Raw genomic sequence first — 24,176 nt, 5'->3', positions numbered from 1 at the left:
AGTGGGTGGGCCCATATTTTTAATCAAAATTATGCTAAGCAACTCAAATTTACTCTGTTATAGAGCGTAGTTTATTGTAATATTTCTGATTGGCAGTGTTTAGTATTTGGAGTGTGCACCTGCATCTTCTCTTTTCTCTATATGGACGTACAAGTCTCAGAATGGTAGCACGTCCCATTATGTTTAGAATTGGGGTGTGAAGTCCAAGATGTTATGCATAATGCATATCAGTTTATATATATATATATATATATATATATTATATAGGGGTGTGCACCGGCCACTTTTCGTGTTTTGTGCTTTGGTTTTGGATCTGGATCTTTCTTCGTGTTTTGGATCTGGATTGGTTTTGCCAAAACCACCCTTCCGTGTTTTGGGTTCTGGGTTTTGTGTTTTGGATCTGTATTTTTTTTTAAAAAAGCATAAAAACAGCTAAAATCACAGAATGTGTGGGTTTTTCTGCTCCTATGCTATTATTAACCTCAATAACCTTAATATCCACTCATTTCCAGTCTATTCTGAACACCTCACACCTCACAATAGTGTTTTTATGTCCAAAAGGTTGCACCGAGGTAGCTGGATGACTATGCTAAGCAACACGAGTGGGCGGCACAAACACGTGGCCCATCTAGGAGTGACACTGCAGTGGCAGACAGGATGGCAGTTTGAAAAACTAGGCCCCAAACAGTACATACTGCAAAGAAAAAAAAGAGGTGCAAGATGGAATTGTCCTTGGGCCCTCCCACCCACCCTTATCTTGTATAAATAGGACATGCACACTTTAACAAACCAATCATTTCAGCGCCAGGGTCTGTCACATGACTGTGGCTGAAATGATTGGTTCGTTTGGGCCCCCACAAAACAAGCTGGCAATTAATCTGTCCCTGCACACACTGGCTCTACGGAGGCAAGATGTCATCCTCATCCTCCTCATCCACTGATTCCTCACCCTCTTCAGTGTTGTGTATATCCTCATCCTCACAGAGTATTAATTTGTCCCCACTGGAATCCACAACCACAGGTCCCTCTGTACGTTCAGGAGGCTGGTCTCCCTGGAAGAGTTGATAATTCATTTTATGAACATCATCTTCTCCACATTTTGTGGAAGCAACCTCCTATGCCTTTCGCTGACAGGGTTCCCGGCTGCACTAAACACTCTTTCGGAGTACACACTGGAGGGGGGGCAACTCAGGTAAAATAGAGCCAGTTTGTACAGGGACCTCCAAATTGCTTCTTTTTCCTGCCAGTACAGGTACGGACTGTCTGACATGCCTACTTGGATGTTGTCACCGATGTAATCCTTTAACAGACAGACGCACGCTGGTCGCTGCTGCTTTAAGGATGCAGGTGCGGCTACAGCCCACACATTTCACAAAGACAGAAAAAAAAAGAAGAATATTTTTATTGTTTGTGGAGCGCACTTTGAGGGTTACACCACCCTTTAACAGACAGATGCACGCTTGTCGCTGCTGCTTTAAGGATGCAGGTGGAATCTAGACGGGATTTGGAACCGGGGACACACTACCTCCATCAATTGTCTAAATCCCACTGCACTAATGGCGGATACCGAACAACATAGCAGTCAAGGCCTCAGTTATACGTTTTGCTTCAGGATGACTGCTGTCGTACTTCATCCTCATCGCTAGGGACTGTTGGAGGGTCAATTGTTTAGTAAAAGTGGTGGTGTTCCTACTTCCTCTCTGGGATGATGAACAACTCCCAGCAGCAGCAACAGCACTAGGAGGAAGTGGTTCTTGATCTTTCCCCATATTATTTTTATCAGAGAAAGTTTGGTCCTCCATTTATGTTATATTGATATATACGTGCGGCTAAAGCGCACACAAACACAGAAAATATTTTTTTATTTTTGCTGGAGAGTAGTGCACTTTGTGGGTTACACCACCCTTTAAGAAATGAGCCAGCCGGCTCTTTACTTATGGGACACAGGCGCACGCTTGGCGCTGCTCCTTTGTTGATGCACGTGCAGCCACAGTGCACACAAGTCACAAACACAGAAAATATTTTTTTTTTTGGTTTGGACTGGAGTGTACTTTGGGGGTTACAGCACCCTTTAACGGTCAAGCCAGCCGGCCCTTTACTTATGACACAGGCGCACGCTTGGCACTACTTTGTTGATGCACGTGCGGCTACTGCGCACACAATTCACAAACACAGAAAATATATATTTTTTTGGTTTGGAGTGTACTTTGGGGGTTACAGCACCCTTTAACGGTCAAGCCAGCCGGCCCTTTACGTATGACACAGGCGCACGCTTGGCACTACTTTGTTGATGCACGTGCGGCTACTGCGCACACAATTCACAAACACAGAACAAATATTTTGTTATTTGGTTTGGAGTGTACTTTGGGGGTTACAGCACCCTTTAACGGTCAAGCCAGCCGGCCCTTTACTTATGACACAGGCGCATGCTTGGCACTACTTTGTTGATGCACGTGCGGCTACTGCGCACACAATTCACAAACACAGAAAATAATTTTTTTGGGGGTTTGGACTGGAGTGTACTTTGGGGGTTACAGCACCCTTTAACGGTCAAGCCAGCCGGCCCTTTACTTATGACACAGGCGCACGCTTGGCACTACTTTGTTGATGCACGTGCGGCTACTGCGCACACAATTCACAAACACAGAAAAAATATTTTGTTATTTGGTTTGGAGTGTACTTTGGGGGTTACAGCACCCTTTAACGGTCAAGCCAGCCGGCCCTTTACTTATGACACAGGCGCACGCTTGGCACTACTTTGTTGATGCACGTGCGGCTACTGCGCACACAATTCACAAACACAGAAAAAATATTATATTTTTAGCACTTGGGGGGAGCACCCCTGATGGACAGAGCACCCCCTGGACAACACTACAGCACCCCTTTAGGACTGGGACACTGCACAGGACTTTGGAGTGGACACAGCCCCTATGGAGAACTGACTGCACAACACAGTCCAGCCAGCCCCTATGGACTTTGAAGTAGTGGACACAGCCCCTATTAACAACAGCAGCACAGCACAACATAGCCAGCCCCTATGGACTTTGAAGTAGTGGACAACAGCAGCACAGCACAGCACAACACTACTCTGCACTACACTACACTACACTACACAGCCCAGCCAGCCCTAACTCCCACCTTCCCTCTTCACTGTCCACAGCCGAGTGAGAAAATGGCGCCGACGCGGGTACCTTATATAGGATCCAAAACCCGCGAGACCCGGAAGGCGGGATGATGACGTTTTGCCTCGATTTCAGATCCGAGTCAGGCGGGAAAAGTCGAGCCTGACTCGGATCTGCCTCGGATCGGGGGGGCTCGGGGGGGTTCGGATTTCAGAAATCCGAATCCGCTCACCCCTAATATTATATATGACAAGCGTGGCCATTTTTACGAGGCCCAGCCTTACATGCAACCAAGAGTAATAACCTGTACAATAACACTGGTCATATCCAAGTATTGGCAGTGGCAGAAGTAACTGTATTGTGTTACCCAGGTTGCTAACCCAAGTAGAGATGTAAAAAGTTTTCAAGTAAAGTCTATGATAAATACAATAGTTCACTCTAAGCAGCAAAACATAGTGAACACGAACAAAAATAACTGACATGAATTAATTTTCTTTCAACAGCTAACTTGTTATTCCAGTGGCCAATGATTAAAATTGCAGGTTACACTGATTACAAAGAAATAACACCAGACTATGGAAGTAATCACTTGAGTTGCAGCAAAGGAACAAAACTGCTATTATAATTATCATTATTTCGTTGGTAGACAAGCTTCCTACAGTATTGATGATCTTTTTATAAAGCAAAAAAGGAAGTTTGGTTATAAATCCGGTGTATTGCTGTGTACGAGCATATTTATTGGAAATTTTAGTGAACCAGCCTGCAATATGGTCAGGGGTGGCTTGGCCGTAGGGCTCACTGGAAATTTTCCCAGCGGGCTGATGGCCTGTCAGTCTGGTGGGCTTTTTAAAAGAAAAAAAAATTCCAGCTCATTGCCAGATCAACACTCTACTTCTGGCTATGGTGGCTTCCAACTCTGTTCCAGTTTCTGCATCAAACTTTGTCTTCAGAGATCTGTGCTTTCAAAGTGCATCTGCATCTGACTCATCCTCCCGTATTCTGCGCTTACCAAGTGCATCTGCATCAGGGCCTGATTCAGAGATGGACACTAATGCAATCACATCTGTGATCCCACATAGGCCACAGCTGCGAAAATATGCTAATAGTTCCAAAGCTTACTCAAACATAGGGACGCCCAATGCTGCTTTCTCATATCTGTCCGACATCGCGTACCAGTGTAAACATCGGTAACTTCGGCTAGCCATGCAGCCCTTGCAGCAGATCAGACCTGACTAAAATACAGCATCCTCGAGACAAGCAGTGAGCTCTCATGCTGCATAGGAGATCGCAATGGCTAATTTATGCAAGCCTGAGTCATTCTAACCACCTCCCCCCCTCTGTACCCGTCATTCACTTTGCGAATGGATCCTCTATGCAGGCGTAATTGGAATACAATCGCAGGTTCGCAGTGCAGCTTTAGTGATCTACATTCAAGTGCATACTGTATCAGACTCATCTCCAGCTACTTACGTATAAGTGCATCCTGCATCCATTCAGTCCATCTCAGGCATCTACCATCTGGGCTGTTCTGCATTCTCTTAAAATGTTATATCTGTTCCTTCACAAGCACCCATACATGTCCTCCTTGTAGTGGTCTAGATGAGTAGAAGCTCTAACTGGGAAATTGAAGGACCAAACCACTGTATATACTATTCAGCGGATATGATGGGGTGCATCATATCTGCATCTGTTTTTTACATTGGTTTTTTGGGGGGGGATCTATAATGGGATTTTAACAGACCGAGAGGGAGACGTGGAAAAGCGTCATGAAGCCACAAAACAACAGGGAAGTCCAGAGCGGGGACGAGCCATGCGGTGGGCGGAGACTGAGGTGACCCTGCTCATTCCAGATCCGTTATATAAGTATATTAATAAAATACTTTTTTCCTCATAAGAGAATAATATCTAAATGTAACAGTTTCTAAAGCTTTTGCTTTATACAGTAATTGCCTCCATTATATGTGCATGGTTATTCATTTCCTTCTGACTGACCAGGTACTGTAGCTTAAACAACATGCCATAATGCCCGTCACAACCTCTTCATTTATTTGGGTGAGTTTGTCAGTGGCTTTCCGGTGGTTACGAAAGCCGACGCATTAAAAATACGGGGTTTCTATATTTGTACTAAAAACATTGATGGTGAGCCGATGTTCTATTCTATTAAAAGTGTGCGTGGTTTCTCATCAGTTTGGGCTTGCTAAAACCACTGGAAAACCACCGGAGACCCAAAACTGATGCTAGTAAATATACCCCTAAAGCTAGGTACATACTGGAGCAATGTCGGCCCGATATGACGTTTAAAGCTGAGTCAGAATGACATATCGGCCAGATCGTTCATTGTGAATGCTCAATCTGCTTGCTCCCGCGGTCATTAGCGATATATCTTCCGGGTGGCCATGCAAGGTAATGAAGGATGGAACAACAGATCGTTCCATCATTCATTACATCATTCTGATGTGTACCGTGGCTATGATACTGCATGTCGGCCGCCATATCATCCGGGTACACATTGTCTAGTGTGTACCCAGCATTAGAGTATTGTGCAGCCAGGATTCCCATCACAAGTGGCGTATCTATAATGGGTGCAGTGTGTGCGGGGCACATGGGCCCCTGGGTCCAGGGGGGCCCCACACCGCACACCCTGCACTTTTATTATTTTAAACTTACCTGTCCATGGTCCCGCGGTGGGTGTCAGCGCTGCACAGAACACCGGAAAATGGCCGACGCATATTCAGTAGACTCCAGGCACACTCTAGTGCACGGAGTCTACTAATGTTCCGGTGGCTGGCCAGCCATGTCAGCCTGCTGCCGGCCACCGGGGAGAGAGGAGGGGGCCCCACACAGGGAGTGCACATGGGCCCCCTCCTCTCTTAAGACACCCCTGCCCATCACTGATATAAACACTTCAGTCTTGTCATGTACATTAGTCTACTTGATAAGACATAACTTTTGCAGTATATATCAATTTTAAAATGTACTGTAGCATTATTTACTCTTTAAGCAAATGCCCATCAGACAGGTGGCATATATGTAACTTTATAAAACTCAGATTTTGTTTCTGACAGATTTGTGCAATTTATATCTGAAAGGTAGTTCAATTGATGTTTTGGAGAGATGTCATCCTTTCCTCCTGAGAAAGGGCTATAATCTAGAACATGTGCATCATCATTTATTTTTGTCAGAAGCTGCTGTGTCTGCAATATTGCTGCCATACAAAAATGTCAGCAGACACATTTTTCATGTTTACACATCAGTATCTTTTTAATTAGTATAATGTACAGACAAAGTGAATTGGAAAACCACATGATATAGAATTTATGCTCAACTAACAACAAATATTTTGCTTAGTTAAGAAATGTTTAGTTGTGACATTAATGCGCATAATATTTTCATACAACCTTGTCATGTTTCTCATTATACAATGTAATGTGAAAAACAGATCTCATCTAAATAAATGTAATGTATTAAATAATATATATGTTATACCATATCAGTGAAATCACATTAATGCGGCTGTTCATGTGGGTGTAGTCAATAATCACCATTATGTGAAAGATCACCCAAGCCATGTTACAGCGTGTCGGGTATTTTAGGTAAAAGAGGGTTTGATTTACTAAGCTGTGTTAGGAGATAAAGTGAATGGTGATAAGGTGCCAGCCAATCCGCTCCCAACTGTCATTTTTCAAACACAGCCTGTGAGATGGCAGTTAGGAGCTGATTGGCTGGCACCTTATCACTTTTCACTCTGTCTCCTAACACTGCTTAGTAAATAGACTCCTTAAGATGAGCCCCAAATTATTTGAATAATCAGCAATTGGTTCCGACTAAACAGGGGCGTAAGTTCATGCCTGGAGCCCTGAAGCAAGATAGTTGTTGTTAACCCCCCCTTCCACTCGCATTCACTATCAACACCCCAGTGCCAGCAGCACTCGCACACACTCCTCCTAAACCACATTCACTACCCAGGCACAAACTCTCCCCTCTGATTTCACTACTAACATCTTAGCAGCACCTAAATAACTCGTCCCCCAATTAACTACAGAAGTGTCCACATACTGTACATCTTACCTCCAAGAACTACAAGTCTCGTTAAACATAACGCGTGAACGCTGTGTGACTCGGTAGCGCCGAACATTTTTTGCGTGTGACTTTTTCCATTTGAATGCAACTACAGTTATATCTGCATGAGAAATGCAACTTACAGTGTCAGCGGCTGTGACATTTTAAAGTAGCATTTCGTATGCAGATACACCCGCAGTAACAAACAGAATATAGACATGCCGAATATCATTTTAATCAGTTGAAGCTGTATGTGTATTTGAAGGTAAAAAGTCGCACAAAAGGACGATCATCGTTTCCAAGTCACGCCACGGCATAGCGCGACTAGAAGGGCTGTTCAACACACAACGCAATAAGATATATGTGGACACATCTGTACCAACAACCCAGCACTCAAACACTACCTGTAGCTGATCAGAGTCTTCCATTCTTGCTATGTGCTGCTCTCAAAGCAACAGCAGAGGAAGCAGGTTGGACGTGTGTGAGGGGGCAAAACATAGGAAGGAGGGGACATGCATTCCAGTCTCTGCCCCATCCTTTTTATGTACATTGCTGTGGTTTCTTAGACTGGAAACGACTCCGGAGTGGGGTCCCTGGGAGAGGGGGGACAGCGACATGTGCATCCCTGGCTCCTTGCTTATTCCTGCTCTGGGGTGCATAAAGCAGAACCTGGAGCAATTTAGGAGGTCAGTGTGCCCCCTTGCACCCAGTGGCAATCGCCTTCCATTGTCTCCTGTATTTCTGCCCCTGCAATTAAATGGTTTCACCTTAGAAGTCACACTCACCACCTCAGCAGTTGATACATAACTTCACCTAAGTCCGTTCTTACCTGTTGTCCAAACCTAACCCCTAATACCCTCCCAAAGCCTCCTCAAAGTCTAAACCATTCACCTAAGTTTTGCAGTCTAACCATAACAAACTCATAATGCTGTTTAACTCTAAACTCCATTGCGGCTCATACACCATTGCAGGGGCAGAAGATGGAGAGCAGTAAAGTTTGGGAATATGCTGTAGGAAGTATGAGGACTTCAGGAGACACCTTAGGAGGTGATGAAGATATTTCTGGGAAGGAAAGTATTTCAAGCACGTTATGCAGAGATCAGTTGCTCAAAGTAAATGCTCAAGGAGATCAATTCCATTACAGGGAATACTTCCAGTTGGAATGAAAATACCTATAACTATTACACTATATAGTACAAAGACCTGGGGTAGGCAACCCTCCCTTGTCACTAGTGCCACAAAGTGGCACTTGAGGATGTTTTGAATGTCACAAGTGGAGTTAGTCCCTCTCCTAGTAGGTGTGCTCATCTCCTCATCTTTCACCTCCTTTTCTCATAGAGGATAACCTTTTTGGCATGCCATAGCCTCTGAACAGAAGTACCAAAGCATGGCCAACATACCCCAAAATAGCCTGGGCCTCTGGTGAGTGAACTTATGTTAGTCCTACTCACGGTCGAATAACGGTACAAAATTGTGAAGCATATCTTCTTCTCCAGACTACAAATTATCAAACTAACCTGAGCAAAATAGCTTAGGAAGGACAAGAAAGCCACTAACATTTTTAGTACCGATCTAGTCATTTTCTAAATGTTTGTATATGTTGTAATAGTAGTGGCACTTGAGAAACTTTTTTAGCTTGTAATGTTGAACATCTGTTACCCAAAGAGAAAAACGTTGCCTACCCTTGATATAGACTGTATGAGAAAAAGAGCACAATCTCACCTTTTCCTGAAGACTTTGCTTCTCTCTCTGAGTGTCTTCTAGCTTAGTTTGTAGCTCTCGAATATGTGCAATATCAGTTGCAGACTAATTACCAAGAGGAAAAAGTGACACAGGGTTAACAATATTTAAGTTATATATAATATAAAACAAGTCTTCTAAATACCCCGTATGATCTAGTAGTTTCAGAAATCACTGAATTAATGATGGTCATCCAGCATATACGGTTTTGCTTTGATTAACATACAGTATCTACCCTCTACATAGATGAGATGTGTGCAGACCCCCATGTTTTGGTTTTGGTTCTAACTTCTAAATCATAATCATGTTTTGGTTTTGGCTAGAGATGTGCAGTTCAGTTTTGCTGAACTCTGGGGTTCCAAGTCGAATTGAGTCCCGGCATGGATCACTTTAGGGGTTCCAAGTAGAACCTAGTCCTGGCTCGTGTCTGCTGTAAGTTCAGAACTCAGATTTAAAAAACAAATTTCAGGTTTTGTATTGCATGTAAACAGGTCCAAATGACGTGATTTTAGCTGTTTTTTATGAATTTAAAAGAAATCCAAAAAAACAAAACCAAAACAGAAAATAACCAGAACACTTGAGGGTGGTTTTGCTAAAATCAAAAACATAATTTGAGGGGGTCGTGCACATCTAGTTTTGGCAAAACCACCCTCAAGTGTTTTGGCTTTGTATTTGCTTTTGGGTCTGGATTTTTTTTTATAAATTTATAAAAAACAGCTAAAGTCATGTAACTTGGACCTGTTTTTGTTATTGATATCAATAACATTAATTTCTAGTCATTTCCAGTCAATGTTGATCACCTTACAGCTCACAATATTGTTTTCACCAATATTAGCCCAAGTCTGCAGTGAGCTGGCTGGCTATACTAAGCAACAGAGCAGCGCCCCAAACACACGGCAGTTTAAAGAATATAGCACATCTATTAAAAACAATTTAATAGAGTAAGTAGATGCAGCTCACTTCAAGCTCACTACTGACATACATACACAAGAGACTATTTGAGCTGGATTGCAGGTGCTAGTTACTAGTGTCTGACAAGCAAACATCACAGTGGCAAAGATGCCTGCAGTCTTTTACACGCTTCCCACCCACTCCATCTACCTATAACTCTCTCTAGCGGCGACTAGTATGTAGTATTGCAGCATGAACTACAGCCCGCACCCTCTCCATACACTCTCCTGTGTGAAATGGCACCTGAAATCCCTAGGGAGGAAATTATATGCAATCCAAAACAAGCAAGATTTCGTTTCCGAGATCCGAACTTGGCGAGATGACCCGAGTCAGGTTCTACTTGGTGCCTCAAGCTGATACGAATCAGGATTTGGTTCGACTTGGGATCCCAGAGATCGGGTCTATTCAGTTTTCAGCAAACTCAAACCGCTCATCTCTACCACATAGTCATGTTTAATACCAAAGTCTGTTTAGGTCAATGTGAAAGATACCTTGACTGTAATCTACATCTGAGTGAACACAACCTTTACATAATATCAATATAATCTTATTGAACAAACAAGATACACCGGTGCAAAGCATTCTGGGAGTGTAGTTGACCTAAATTGTAATTAAGCAATTCACATTGCACCAGTGACATGCAGTGAGGTAAATGGTTGGGGAGGCACTGGGTAGTATGAGACAGATTTACTCATACATTTAGGAACCCAAAGGCTCATGTGGGCATTATACAAAGGTGCAGCAGTATATAGTGCAGGAAATTTGGTGAGTTTTGATCTGGGATGTTCGGAAAAGGTAGACGGAGTGGGGGTGGATGGGAGTCAGTGCCTCACCTGCCATATACTTTTTACTCCAGAGCTTTGATTATAAAAATGATTAGAATAATACAAAGAAGATATTTATAATATTTTCTTTAAATTTTTCTTAGAATTTTTATAGTAACAACTGTGGAATATACCTAAGTATGATAGGAAAGGCTGTGACAACCATCCTTTCCTGACTGCACATCACTGCATTGTACCCATATATGCTTTCATTACATGTCCCATTATCACAAAGTTTATTACCCATTTACATAGCAATGCTAAATTAAAAAATGTTTATATGAAGAATTTCACTTTAAAAAAGTTAAAATTCACAATGGTGTGGCGCTATTTTTGTATAAACTGCAATTAAGTAGAATAAAATGAGACATATTATATATGAAGACTTCAGCTCTACACTATTTAGAAATATAGGCATACATTAAAGTAAACATGGACATGACTCCTTGGGTAAGAATCACCAGTAAAAGAGACTCGGGTATACACGTCAGGTGGATTTGAATTACTTTGTTTCACTTCAGTGTGACAAAGGTGTTCCTTATTGTCAACCTAATGTCACATTCTTCATTTCAGATTCTCGAGAGATGAGAGATATTAATCCATTGAAAAAATTGCACTTTCTATTTCTTTTCAAGCTAAATGTTAATGTGTGTCTTCTGCATTCAGAGGGAGCTGTGAAAAGCTTAGTTGCAGGTCTTATGTCTCTACCTGAGCAATAAGAGCTTTGTGTTTCTTCATAAGCTCATTCAGGTCTTCCTGATCCTCATCAATCCTCTTCAGAAGATCAGCATTCTCGTGCTGCAGCTGGAACAATTGTTCATCAGCCTAGTAAAGAAAGGAGAGAAAATGCTGGGTGTGATAGTAATATGTTGTTCTGCATTATCAGTTAGGGATCAAACAATCAAAAGCAAAAATTGGAAATGGCAAAGCCACCGAATGTGTCTACAATATGATAAAGCAGAAAATAACATTACACTGTCAAAGACCTGTTGTGGACTGCTTTCAACACATTTCTTACAACTTTGCTAGAGATGTGTCCAGGACCCCGTATTTTAGTTTTGGTTCTAATTCATCATCGTGTTTTGGTATTGGCAAAATCACCCTCAAGTATTTTGGTTCGGATTCTGTCTGAAATGTAATATTATATGAAAATAGACACGTCATATAAATGCTGCCTCTTCTGTGGCATTCAAGCTTCTGCACAAAATAACCAAAGTAATAAATACAGTATCTATACTAATTTAATAAGAACTTTGTGTCTGTCTGTTTGTTCCAAGTTGGCACAAAAACTAAACTGATTTTCATGAAAAATGAATAATTTTGTGGAAACTCCTATAAATAACCTGCACTTTATTTCATCTCGTTCCGTCTAGTTAAAGCTGAGCAATAACAAAAACAAAATGTATTGACATAATCACTGCAAGAGGTAGGTGTGGCACCATGCGCACAACTGGTAAGGGGTGGGGAGAGGTGCTTTGTGCCCATGTTCACTTGAATAGGATAGGCTACATAGCAGTCTGTGCACAGGGCACACAGTGACATTGGTGTGAGTGGTGGGTGAAGGCGCTGCTGCCACCAGTATGTATAGCTGCTGGTCACGTGAGACACTCCTGCGACAGGGCCCCTATGCAAAGCAATACAACTAGAACACCTCAAATAAAAAAAAAATGTTCGCAGAAGCGATTTAATTTTTTTGAAGCCACGAACAAAAGCTAGTAGTTAAATAAAATAGCAAAACAGGTTGAGTCTCCGATATCCAAAATGCTTGGGACCAGGGGTATATTGGATAAAGGAATATTCCTTATTTTGGAATAATTGCATACCATAATGAAATATCTTGGTAATAGGACCCAAATATACACACAGAATGCATTTATGTGTTACATACACCTTATACACACAGCCTGCAGGTCATTTTATACAATATATTCAAATATTTTGTGGCTCAAACAAAGTTTGTGTACAGAAATGAAATTCATTTATGTTTCATATACACCTTATACACACAGCCTGAAGGTAATTTTATACAATATTTGTAATAATTTGTGCCTTAGACAAAGTTTGTGTACATTGAACCATCAAAAATTAAAAGGTTTCAGTATCTCAGTCATGCCAAAATAATTCCGTATTTTGGAATATTTGGATATGGGAGACTAAACCTGTATGATCTAAAGGTCATCACACACATGAATCGGAGAAGCAACAATAAATTGAAGCAGTTAATAGGAGCAGGAAGCTGTAAATTACCATGTTTTTATTCCTAGAAATATTGTCTAGCTCCATGTGTAGACTTTCCAGGTCTAAGCTCAGTGATCTCTGGGACTTCAGGGACTCTGCATACCTGGCCTCACTCTCTTCAAACTGAAACAGAGAAAGATGATGTTAGGACCTGCAGCAGAAAAAGTTAATGAATTCAAAGTCAGTGGTAATTTTGTACATAAAAAAAAAAGTCTGGGTAAAATTGAACAATGAATGTATCTCTCAAAATTCTTAAAATATATATTTTTTTCTATTTGACATATTTTGAGGTTTTCATGCTCTTTGAAGTGTTATAAAGGCACCTTAGGTATCATAACTTCTCTGTTTTTCCAAGGGACGCTGTATGCTGTGTTTGTTTCTCACTACATAAATGCTTCAGAACCTCTAGGTATGAACCACCACTTAGAGAATAAAGTGCTCTACTATTCAAGTGTATGAAAGTACTTAAAATAGCTTCAAAACTACAAAAAAAAAATGGCTGTGAGTAATCCATTACTGACAGATGCCCCTTTTCAGACATATACGCTAACCCGATGGTTAGCGTACATCTCCAATGTCTAGGCCCTGTTCTGCGCATTTGCAGAACAGGTCCTGTGATCTTGCTCACAGTCCCCCTTAGCCCAGCATGATTGACATGCTGGGGCATTTGGGGAGCGGAAAGGGGGCATGGCTCGCCACCATTCCTGGAAACAGGGGTATGTTGTCCCCTTTTTCCAGGAGGGACGAAGCCAGGGTCTTCATTTGTGGACTCAGATTTCCTGGCCTCACAAGTACCCAGGCACCAGTCCGGCTTCAGCTTACGCAGCCTGACCTACGGTGCAACCATTGTGACCATTCATCTCGATGGTTGCAATGGTGATTCGAGGCAGCATCTACGGACGCTGCATTCAAATTGCAAATGCAGCAAGGAGGTGTTTATTTGAAACAGACACCTCCTGCTACATTTACATTTTGTTGGGCGGTATTGCACAGCTGCTTCTGTGTGGCTCTGTGATACCATCCATCTGGATACAGAAGAGACACATAAAGGAATGTAAATGAATATAGAGTATGTGGATTTCATTAGGTATGTGTCAAATCAAGTTCTTTCCAAAATGAAGGCACGAAAAAAAAACTATAATTCCATGGGCTATCTACTATGAGATTGTGGGGGAAAGGGGTACAAAGTCGTTATATAGCTTGGGTGGTGGTAGCAACACCAGCTCATTATGTCTCGGGTCATCATATATATGTGAGATTCTAAAACATTTTGCCTTGGTGCTCACAAATACCACAGCAATAACAAAGTTCACATACCATAACTGAGTTTTCATAGAGGGGGTATTTAACATTCTGTATTTCTGCATACAAGAGCGATACTGAGTATTGTAAAACTGTAATTAACATAGACACCCTGGTGCAATGTGTAATGAAATCAGGGGACTATGCAAGAAATTGCTATTGCCGTATACCCAGTAACCATTTTAAGCATAATTGGTACTGCGCATGTGCGAGATAAAAAGTGACAGACGGCAGTGGAATTGTAAGTATACATAACACTTTCAGATCAGTGGCATAACTATAATGGCGCAATTGCCACTTCTCTTCGGCTCACTAGCCGCACCATCGGCATTCATCGGCGTTCAGCTGCACCATTTGTACTTTGGAGTAATATTTTATACGTGCTTGTCTGTTTCTTTTGTGACAATAAAGTCACTTATTTAGATTTCACCCTATGTCTCCTGGTGTCTCACTCCTTTAGGTATTCTGGTTGTCTGGAGCCCCAGACAACCGTAATACAAGGCCCATCGCATCTGTCTGGCATTTAATCTTTTGGTGGACTCTATATATGCCAGGTTTTTATGATCAGTCAACACCGACACAACATGGTTAGAAACTTCTAACCAGTGTTGCCAATCCTCGAATGCCCACTTGATAGCCAGAAGCTCTCGGTGCCCACGTCATAATTTCTCTCTGCTGCTTGAAACTTCTGATAGAAGAAGGCACAAGGATGTAATTTATTGTCCCTCACATCCCTCTGGGAAAGAATGGCCCCAACTCCAAATTCAGAAGCGTCCACCTCCACCACAAAAGGAAGGTCAGGATTGGGATGACGGAGAACCGGAGCACTCACAAAGGCGGCCTTGAGATGATTGAATGCCTGCATGGCTTTGGGAGACCAATTACCAACATCCACCCCTTTCTTGGTCAAATCCACGATAAGAGAGACAATAGTGGAAAAGGACTTAATGAAGCGGCGGTAATAGTTTGAGAACCTGAGGAACCGCTGTATGGCTTTCAGGGACATGGGTTTTTCCTAATCTAGAACTGCCTTCATCTTACTCGGGTTCATGGCGAACCCTCGAGAGGAAATTATATAACCCAAGAAGTAGATTTTTTCCATTTCAAATTCGCACTTCTCCAGCTTTGCGTATAGGTTGTTCTCCAATAGTCTTTGCAACACCTGCCTCACATGCTGTCGATGTTGTTCCAAGGACTTGGAGTAGATGAGAATGTCGTCCAAGTACACCACAGTGAAAAGCCCCAGGAAATCTCTCAGGACCTCATTAATAAAGTCTTGGAAGACACCAGGGGCATTGAACAAACTGAATGGCATCACCAAGTACTCAAAATGCCCCGAGTGAGTATTGAAAGTCGTCTTCAACTAGTCCTCCTTGTGGATGCGAATGAGATTGTAGGCTCCACGCAAGTCAATCTTCGAGAAGATAGAAGCCTCTCGTAATTGGTCGAATAGGACCAAGATCAAGGGCAACCGGTAGGAATTCTTCATCGTTATCTTGTTGAGTCCTCGAAAATCAATGCAAGGCCAGAGGGACCCATCTTTTTTCTGAACAAAAAATAAACTGGCCCTTACTAGAGACTTGGATGACCGAATCAATCCCTTCTCTAGAGCATCCTCGATGTATTACTTCATAGCTCTACTTTCTGGGACTGACAAGACATAAAGCCTACCCTTAGGAAGTCTGGCATCAGAAAACAAGTTGATGGCCCAATCAAAGGGGCGATGAGGTGGTAAAACATCGGCTTTTTTTTTAGAGAAAACCTCCGCCAGATCACGGTATGGAGCAGGAATCTTAGGAGTGTCTGCTGACTCGACTGCGGCAAGATGAACTGGACGAGACAAACATTGATCGAAACAAGGAGAACCCCACTGGAGAATCTCCCCAGTCTGCCATTGGATAACTGGGTTGTGCTTCTTTAGCCAGGGTAAGCCCAACACCATGGGAGCCATAGGACATTGGAGGAGTAGAAATTAAAGCTCTTCTTGATGCAGCGCCCCCACAGTCAATTGTATAGGCGGTGTTCCAAAAGAAATAGGCACTGAAGAAAGGTTCTTTCCATCAAGACCAATGACAGTAACCGGGTTATCTAGCGGTCTAGGAGATAATCCAAAGCTTTTGAAGAATACCTGGTCCATGAAAATTTTCTGTGGCCCCACTGTCAATGAAGGCAGAGACAGAGACCTGGCCGTCTGAAGATTTGAGCAAGGTGGGGAAGAGGACTGAATTCCTTGGAGGGATGGATGCAAGGCCTAGATGCAACTCTCCACAAACATCTAGACCTTGTCTTTTCCCAACTTGACAGGACAGTCTCGGGCCATATGTCCTTTACCCCCGCAGTACAAACATAGACCCAACATGTGCCTCCTCCATCTTTCTTCGGCAGGAAGATGGAAGGCCCCCAACTGCATCGGTTCCCCCATTTCTGCTGAAGGCTCACAAAGGGAGGACAGAGGAGCTTGCTGTGGTAGATCTTTCTCCAACCTGCGCTCCCAGAGACATCGGTCTATACAAATAGACAAACCCATGAGGTCATCCAGAGTGTTCATGGTGGGTTGTTGGAGTAAGACGTCCTTGATCTGGTCTGATAACCCCCATCGGAGCTGACTCCATAGTGCAGGATCATTCCATCCTGAGTCCTCAGCCCACTTCTGGAACTCCATGCAGTAATCTTCCACTGCCCAGTTCTCCTGCTTCAGGGACCGAAGGCTAGCCTCGGCCAAAGCTGCCCTATCTGGGACATCATATAGTAGTCCTAAGGCAGAGAAGAATTTGTCCACCATCTGGAGTGCAGCTTAAGTGAGGGGAAGGCCGAATGCCCAAGTCTGTGGGACCCCCTGCAGGAGTGAAATAATAATACTGACTCGTTGAACCTCGGAGCATGAAGAGTGAGGCCTGAGCCAGAAATAAAGTTGCAACTTTCTTTAAAGTTTAGAAAGTCCTTGCGAATCCCAGAAAAACGGTTGGGCAAGTTAAGCTTTAGCTCATGAACCGTAGGAAGAACGGATGCAGCCTGCTTTTCCTCAACTTTAACTGAGGGTTCCTGTACTTTTTGGGTGAGTATCTGGATCTGTGCCGGAATTTTGCCGGGCTGCATGACTTATTCAGTGATAGTCTCTCTTTTATGACCGGTGATAATGTTAGGAAAGTTAGGGTAATAAGTCTGGATAGAGTCTGGTGATGGCCTTGGTGGCTGATTCACCTGGACTAGTGGTGGCCTGTGGGGTAAGTTTTAGGTTTTAGAGGCAGCCTTTAGGCTGTGTAGCAGTCTGGAGGGCTGGAATGCCTTGGGTTGCTGCGGCCTGAGGGCCGACGATGAGATGCAGCCTTTTGGGCTGTGTAGCAGCCTTGAGGGTTGGAATGCCCTGGCTAGTTGTGGCCCAGGGGCCAAAGATGAGATGCAACCTTTGGGCTGGTGAAGCTGCCTTGATGGCTGATTGTCCCTGGCTAGTTGTGGCCTGGGGGCCAAAGGTGAGATGCAGACTTTGGGCTGGTGAAACAGCCTTGAGGGCTGGTTAGTTTCCAATGGAGTGTGCACACTGACTTGACGAGATTTACCAGTGTCACCGGGTTGACACTGGCGTCGGTGCGCCGGATGGCGCACTTTGGACGATGAGTTGCTACCAGCGCCGCCGGGTTGACACTGGCGTCGGTGCGCCAGATGATGCACTTTGGACGCTGATTTGCTACACTGGCGTCGATGCGCTGGATTGCGCAGTAGGGACACAGGGATGCGACCAGTGTCGCCGGGTTGACACAAGCCGCCTGACGCTGACCTGCACCTGGGATGGTAGTGCACTCCTAACGCTGAGATGACACACAAATGCGGCTGTGGCTGGGGTGCACATCGTGTTGCCTCGATGACACTAACAGCACACGGCAGATGAAATGCAAAGTGTGCCGCCTGGATGGAGCAAATGGCACAGAAATAACACAACAGACTGGACTCTGGAGCTCGACTGTAGAACAGGAGACTGATACAACCGGAAGCACGTGTAACGCTATCACCGACAAGGAGTGAAGGAATTGCTGGAATTTAACAGAAACAGGGCCCAACCAGAGCAAGTTGCCCTAATGACAGATTATTGAGCACCTGCACTGTGTTCAGACAGTTGAAACAATCAGTGTGCACACAGACAGGCAGTAATTAGTGCAGAGGCTCAGCAGCAACCAAGACTGGAACTGCAACGATATACTGCTAACCACAGATCCAAACAGGAGGAAGGAGGGGACTTCAGTGAACGCTTGTCTGGCGTTCACCCTGCACAGCATTGGCAGCGCGGCGGCTTGTGACACCTAACCCTCCCTCCGCAGTGTCTAAACCTAACCCTTCCCACTTAGTGCCTAACCCTCTCCCTAGTGTGTAACCCTAACCCCGAACCCTAACACACCCCCCAACCCCACTATTTACCTTCGGGATTCCCGGCAGTCAGGATAGTCAACAATAGTCTCCACAGGTAGAACCTCCCATTATACATATACTCAGGGTGTGCAAGCTAGGGCCCCTTTCCACATATTCTATTTAGTGTGCTTCTATGCACACCTAAAGGCATGAGATGCCTTCAACTTAGGCTAGCAACCCTTATTGGTTTTAAGCAGGGATCTGGCATTTTGACTGCACTTTAGTAAGAGGCATAATCTAGGTAAGTCCTAACATTTTTCATACTGTAGTGCAGCTATGGGTTGATTTTTGGGCCGTGGGTCCCCTGGATTGCTTTGGTTGGGCTGCTTCAGGGCATCGCATTATAAACACATTTTTCCTTTCTTGCACTTTTAGCACCTCTATTGTTCGTTTAGTATATATGTATTATTTTCACATCTTTATTTTTCACCTTACCATATGCAGTAGCAGCTGCTCTTATCTATCTAACACCATTTTACACTTCACCTTTCCTCGTTAGAGTGATGCCCTGGGGTGGCTAAGCTGGGCTGATTTGGGGGGGTTCTGCACTCTGGATTTCAAACCCAGTATGTTAGGGACCTAGCCTCAGAGGTTACCTGGGTGCGGTGGGTAGGCCCATAACCATGGCCATGATTATGCCAAAACCTCTATTTTATTATTTGCTAAATTCTATTGCAAAATGTATTACTATATATAATGAGTAATGTTGGAGTTGTGCATCTGTAATTCTTCCTTTTGTGTTTGCAACAATAGTCTCCACAGGTAGCACCTACCATGGGTGTGCAGTCTAGGGCCACTTTCTGCAAGCTATACTCCACAGATATGCTTTTAACAAAGTAAGTCTGGTATGCATATTACAATTAAATCCATGATACTTATAAGATCAAGATCATCTTTACTACACTATTAGCAGTTTGTTTTATCTCTATTTTTTTCATCATGTATAAATCAGTTATACGTAACATACACATACATCCATGTTTTTATCAAATTTTTTTGTTTGCAAAATACGCATTTGCTAGTAGGCTTCAATAAAAAGTAAAAACTTCACCAAAAGCAGGTACAACTCTCCATTTTCTTTATGGAAAAATAAATACTGAATGCAGCAGCCCGCAGACATTCACAATTTATGCAGCTTTTATAGATGTATATACACATTATGCAACCTCTCATCGGAAGTGTCAGACTAAAATATACTTGCATGTGAACAGTTCATTTGCTTACTTTATTCTATGCAAACTGGTGTAAGTCCAAATCAGAATCAGCTCCATGCTGGTCCAATAATAACCTACTGCTATACTAACAAAATGTAGCAAACTCACAGAAATTATAAGATTTTTAATTGCTTAATTGCTTTTGGAAAGAGGTAAACAGTAGATAGAACAACAATTTTAATTTTTGCTGAAGCATCTGCATTTTCCCAGATGTAAAGGAAATAATTGAATTTATATATGGATTTGGATTGTTGCAAAAACTTATCCCTGAGAGCTGCTCTTTTCATGCCATAACATTTTTTAATAATTTTGCAGACGATGGAGCCCAAAGCTTGCTGCGTTCACTAAGCTTTACAAGCTGCTGAGCTGCTACAGTATTCAGTATGCAGTATACAGTATTGCTCTGTTGTGCCATGACTTCCAGTGAGGCCGGTAGGAAAGTACTTGTCTGACCAGTAATAACAAAAATAAAAATAGTACACACATTACTATCCTCCTACGACTCCTACAACTAAAAAGGGTTTTATGTCCATTCTTGTACGGATAAAAGAAATTGCCATGCACTGCAATTAGTCCTTTGACTCAACTCAACGAAACCTGTCGTATACAATTTAAATACTACAGCTCAGTTTTTCTGTCAAAAACATTTTTGTCTACTGACAGTTCTACATGATGGAATTATTTCTGTGTGACTTACATACTAAGCAATCATAAATGAAATTAAACTTATTTTTTTTACATTTTCACAGACTTCATGAATTATTTTTACAAACAGATGGACAGTTTGAGCAAATGCTAATTCTCTTCTGTTTCTCAGCACTAGAAATGTATGAGAAAATCTGAAGGTTAGCACAGTATTTCATTTTTACTAACTCTAACCATGATGAATGGCGCACACACACAAACACGCACGCACACCATTAACTTTTCTTGTTCAGATAATATACAATGTAACTGCAGATTTTCACAGGCAATGTTTTTTTTTTGCTCCCTTTTGTCAAGCCCACAGTGCAAGACTACAGTACTTTCTTTACAGTATGGTAGACTAGTGTATTATTAGTTTTTTTGTGTTGCAGTGACAGAGTAAATCCAGTACTTTTATTGATATGTAAGGTTTTGCATTTCCAATGATGGTAAGGACAAATAACACTGCACAACAATGAAAATGTTTCTGATGTGAAAATAGTTACTTCTAATTGATTTCATGATGCAAAGAATGAATATGACATTTAAAACTCTCAGTTAGCTCTGAGTTCTGAGATATAGCCCATTTATGACGATGATTCCTAGTGAAGTGGACAGAATGGAGAGAATCTTACCAGCAATCTGCATTCCGCGCAGAGGGGGCGGGGCCTAATGACCCAGTTAAGTGAATCAGTTATTTGTCCCCTCCCCTATTCAAATATATGCGATTCACGGGATTACCCACACAAGATAACTGTGGTGCACTGAGTGACAAGCATAGTGAGAGATTCCACCAAGACATTTCAACAATGGAACAAAGATATCAGGGTAGGTGAATCACTACTGTTGGACAGTGACAAGAGATGCCCCAGAAGAGGAGTACAAGCGACAAGCAAAGAGAAAGCACCCCCATGAATAGGCCACTATATTAGATAGTACTTTCATATGCTGTATGTTTGTTTCGTATGCTGTATGTTTGTTTTGTTTTGTGTTCTTATTTGTGATTGATTGAATTAAAACAATTTAATTATTTTCTATCAAGAAAATATCAGATTATTTTAAAATAGCTTTTCACTATAACTATATTACTAATGTACATACAGTATACTGCAAGTAGTGTAGCTCAAAAAATAGAGCTAGCACAAACATTCTGAAATCATTTTAGTTTTTATTGACCTCAAATTAGTAATGTATGACTATTTTTAGAAAGGAAACAAATTAAAAGTTTTAATTTGTTGTACAGTGTATTGCAATACTCCTATCATGTGCATTAATCAACCCAAACCATTGCTATTTAATACAATGCCATATCTTGTTTAATTTCCAAATGTCTGGACTATAATTCGAATATCGAGAATCGGATATATGCGCTCTATGCTACTCGCTCACTGTCTCTCCCCTCTGTGTCACCCCTCTCTGTCTGTACCTCTTCTTTAGATTATAAACTCTCACGAGCAGAGCCCTCTTTCCTCAAGTGTTTTTCCTTCCCTTACTTATACTATCATCTCCTCCCCATTGCTAGAAATGTTTCCTAACCTTTGGGTTCAGCCGGCGCTGCTTTTTTGGGCATTATTACTGCATGTGCAGCTTGTACCCCTTGTTATGCAATGATAAATAAGGCATAATAATAACCTATTTGTTATATGAATAATATAGTGTGTTTAGTCATTTCAGCCACACCCACAGATAACAGGTGCATAAAATCAAACATACAGCCATAGTCAAAAATTAGCATCAGAAATAATCATACTGAAGAGATCATCAGCAGCAGCCAGACACAGAACCCCCAGAGACGCAAGCACAAAGCATGTTTTGTCATTTTGTGTCTTGGAAGTAGGGGGAGTGGGCTGGACAAAAGAGGAGGCCAGTAGTAGGAGGGGAGGGAGGGCCTGCTTTGAAATGTTTCACTGGTAATTGGTGGCTGGACTTTCGGGAGTGGCCAATCACCGGAAAAATTAAGCAGGACCACCATACGAGACCATGGATCTTTAGGGGGAGGGGCCCTAGATTGCACACCCTAAGCACACTATGAAGTGCTACTTGCTGAAACTTGCAGTGCCGCAAGCAGAAACAGACAAATGCAAGTGCACGCTCTACCTTGCTGAACCTAATAATAATACTGCTAAATTGCATAAGAGGTTCTTGGCATAATAATGGCCATAAATATGGGCCTGCCCACCGTGTCCAGGTGACCTCTATCAGGCAGGTCCCTAACACTCCAATGGAACAAATACAGGGCACGGGAGCCCCCAGGCCAACCCAGCAGAACCACCCCATATGGCATCACAATAGTGTGAGGGTTAAAGAATAATAATATTCTGGCAAGAACCTCTTATGCAATTTAGCAGTATTATTATTAGGTTCAGCATGGTAGAGTGTGCACTTGCATCTGTCTGTTTCTGCTTGAGACCATGGATCTGGAAGCGCATTGCTCCCGCACTCTCCCTAAAACTTCAAACCTTTGCATGGGGGCCCTCCAGGGCGATGGTGATCCAGCCCTGGTTCCAATAAAGGGGAATCTTAATGACACAAAAATTCCAAAATCTAGTGTAATGTCTTCCAAAAACAGTGGAGCCATTATAAGCTGAAAAGACAGTTCATGTCCATATAATTGTGCATGGTTTCGAAAAAGAGATACTCAACGAGTACATATGGTTGTAATGTTTGGTTGTCCTCATACATTTTGTCATGTACGATGGTGGTTCTATAAGTAAGGTAACATGACCTCCCACATGTGTAATGTTCTCTATTTCATTGTAATTCCCCACCAGGCCAGAGCAAGTAGACAGCTGCTACCCCTCATGGCCATTAGACTGTGCCTCATATCAGTCATACTGTCCCAACATCAGGTGTAAGATAGTGGGGCTGGCGGAAGCATGTTCAAGCATTGAGGTGCATAATGTGATCAGTTTTCTGCATCTAAATGGCACATCAGCAGCTGAAATTCATCACCAACTTGTTGAGGTATACGGTGATAACGTCATGTCATGGAAACAGTGTTGGGTTTGGTGTCACAGCAGGACAGACGTTTAAGATGAGTAGCGATCCAGTCGGCCAAGCGCGTCCACCACAAATGACAATGTGTGCCGCATTGAAGGACTGATTCAGGAGGACAGATGCTTTTCAGTTAGTGATATTGCTGACAAACTGAATATCTCAGTGGGTACTGTGCACAACATCGGGTACACCAACTGGGGTACAACTGGGGTATAGGAAAAAGTGTTCATGATGGGTACTGAAGCAACTCACAGAAGTTCACAAAACGAATAGGATAGGATTGTCTCTAATGCACTTCACGCAGTACCATGAGGAGGGAGTCCAGTTCCTGCAGAGTATTGTTACAGGCGATGAAACGTGGGTGCATCATGTGACACTGGAGATGAAGCAAGCATCAATGACATGAAAAGATGCTTCGCCCCCACCTTCAAAGAAATTCAAAACAGCTCCATTACCAAAGAAGCTCATAGCGACGGTGTTTTGGGACCACAAAGGCATGCTTCTTGTTGATTTCCTCACCAAGGGAGATACTGTGAATGCTGTCCACTATTGTGACACATTGAGCAATTTGCGGTGGACAATTAGCCAAAATCGACCTGCGTTACTACGAACAGGTGTCGTATTGCTGCACGATAACGCCAGGC

The 24,176-nt window shown here is 42.7% G+C and overlaps 1 protein-coding gene across 1 annotated transcript in view; it reads right to left on the bottom strand.

Moving 5' to 3' along the window:
* MYO18B (myosin XVIIIB) overlaps positions 1–24,176 on the bottom strand; it is a 586,172-nt gene that overhangs the window by 122,433 nt on the left and 439,563 nt on the right. Inside the window, exons 36-38 of the mRNA XM_088467895.1 lie at positions 12,944–13,057; positions 11,405–11,521; positions 8,904–8,987 (exon numbers count right to left, since the gene is read on the bottom strand). Of these exons, the coding sequence (XP_088324021.1) occupies positions 8,904–8,987; positions 11,405–11,521; positions 12,944–13,057 (315 nt within the window). The remainder of the gene's footprint in view (positions 1–8,903; positions 8,988–11,404; positions 11,522–12,943; positions 13,058–24,176) is intronic.

This window comes from Taudactylus pleione, unplaced genomic scaffold (assembly GCF_031769625.1).
Source record: "Taudactylus pleione unplaced genomic scaffold, aTauple2 ptg000078l, whole genome shotgun sequence".
Classification (NCBI taxonomy): domain Eukaryota; kingdom Metazoa; phylum Chordata; class Amphibia; order Anura; family Myobatrachidae; genus Taudactylus; species Taudactylus pleione.
Note: the sequence above shows the minus strand (reverse complement) of the source record. Positions and strands in the feature narration are given on the sequence as shown.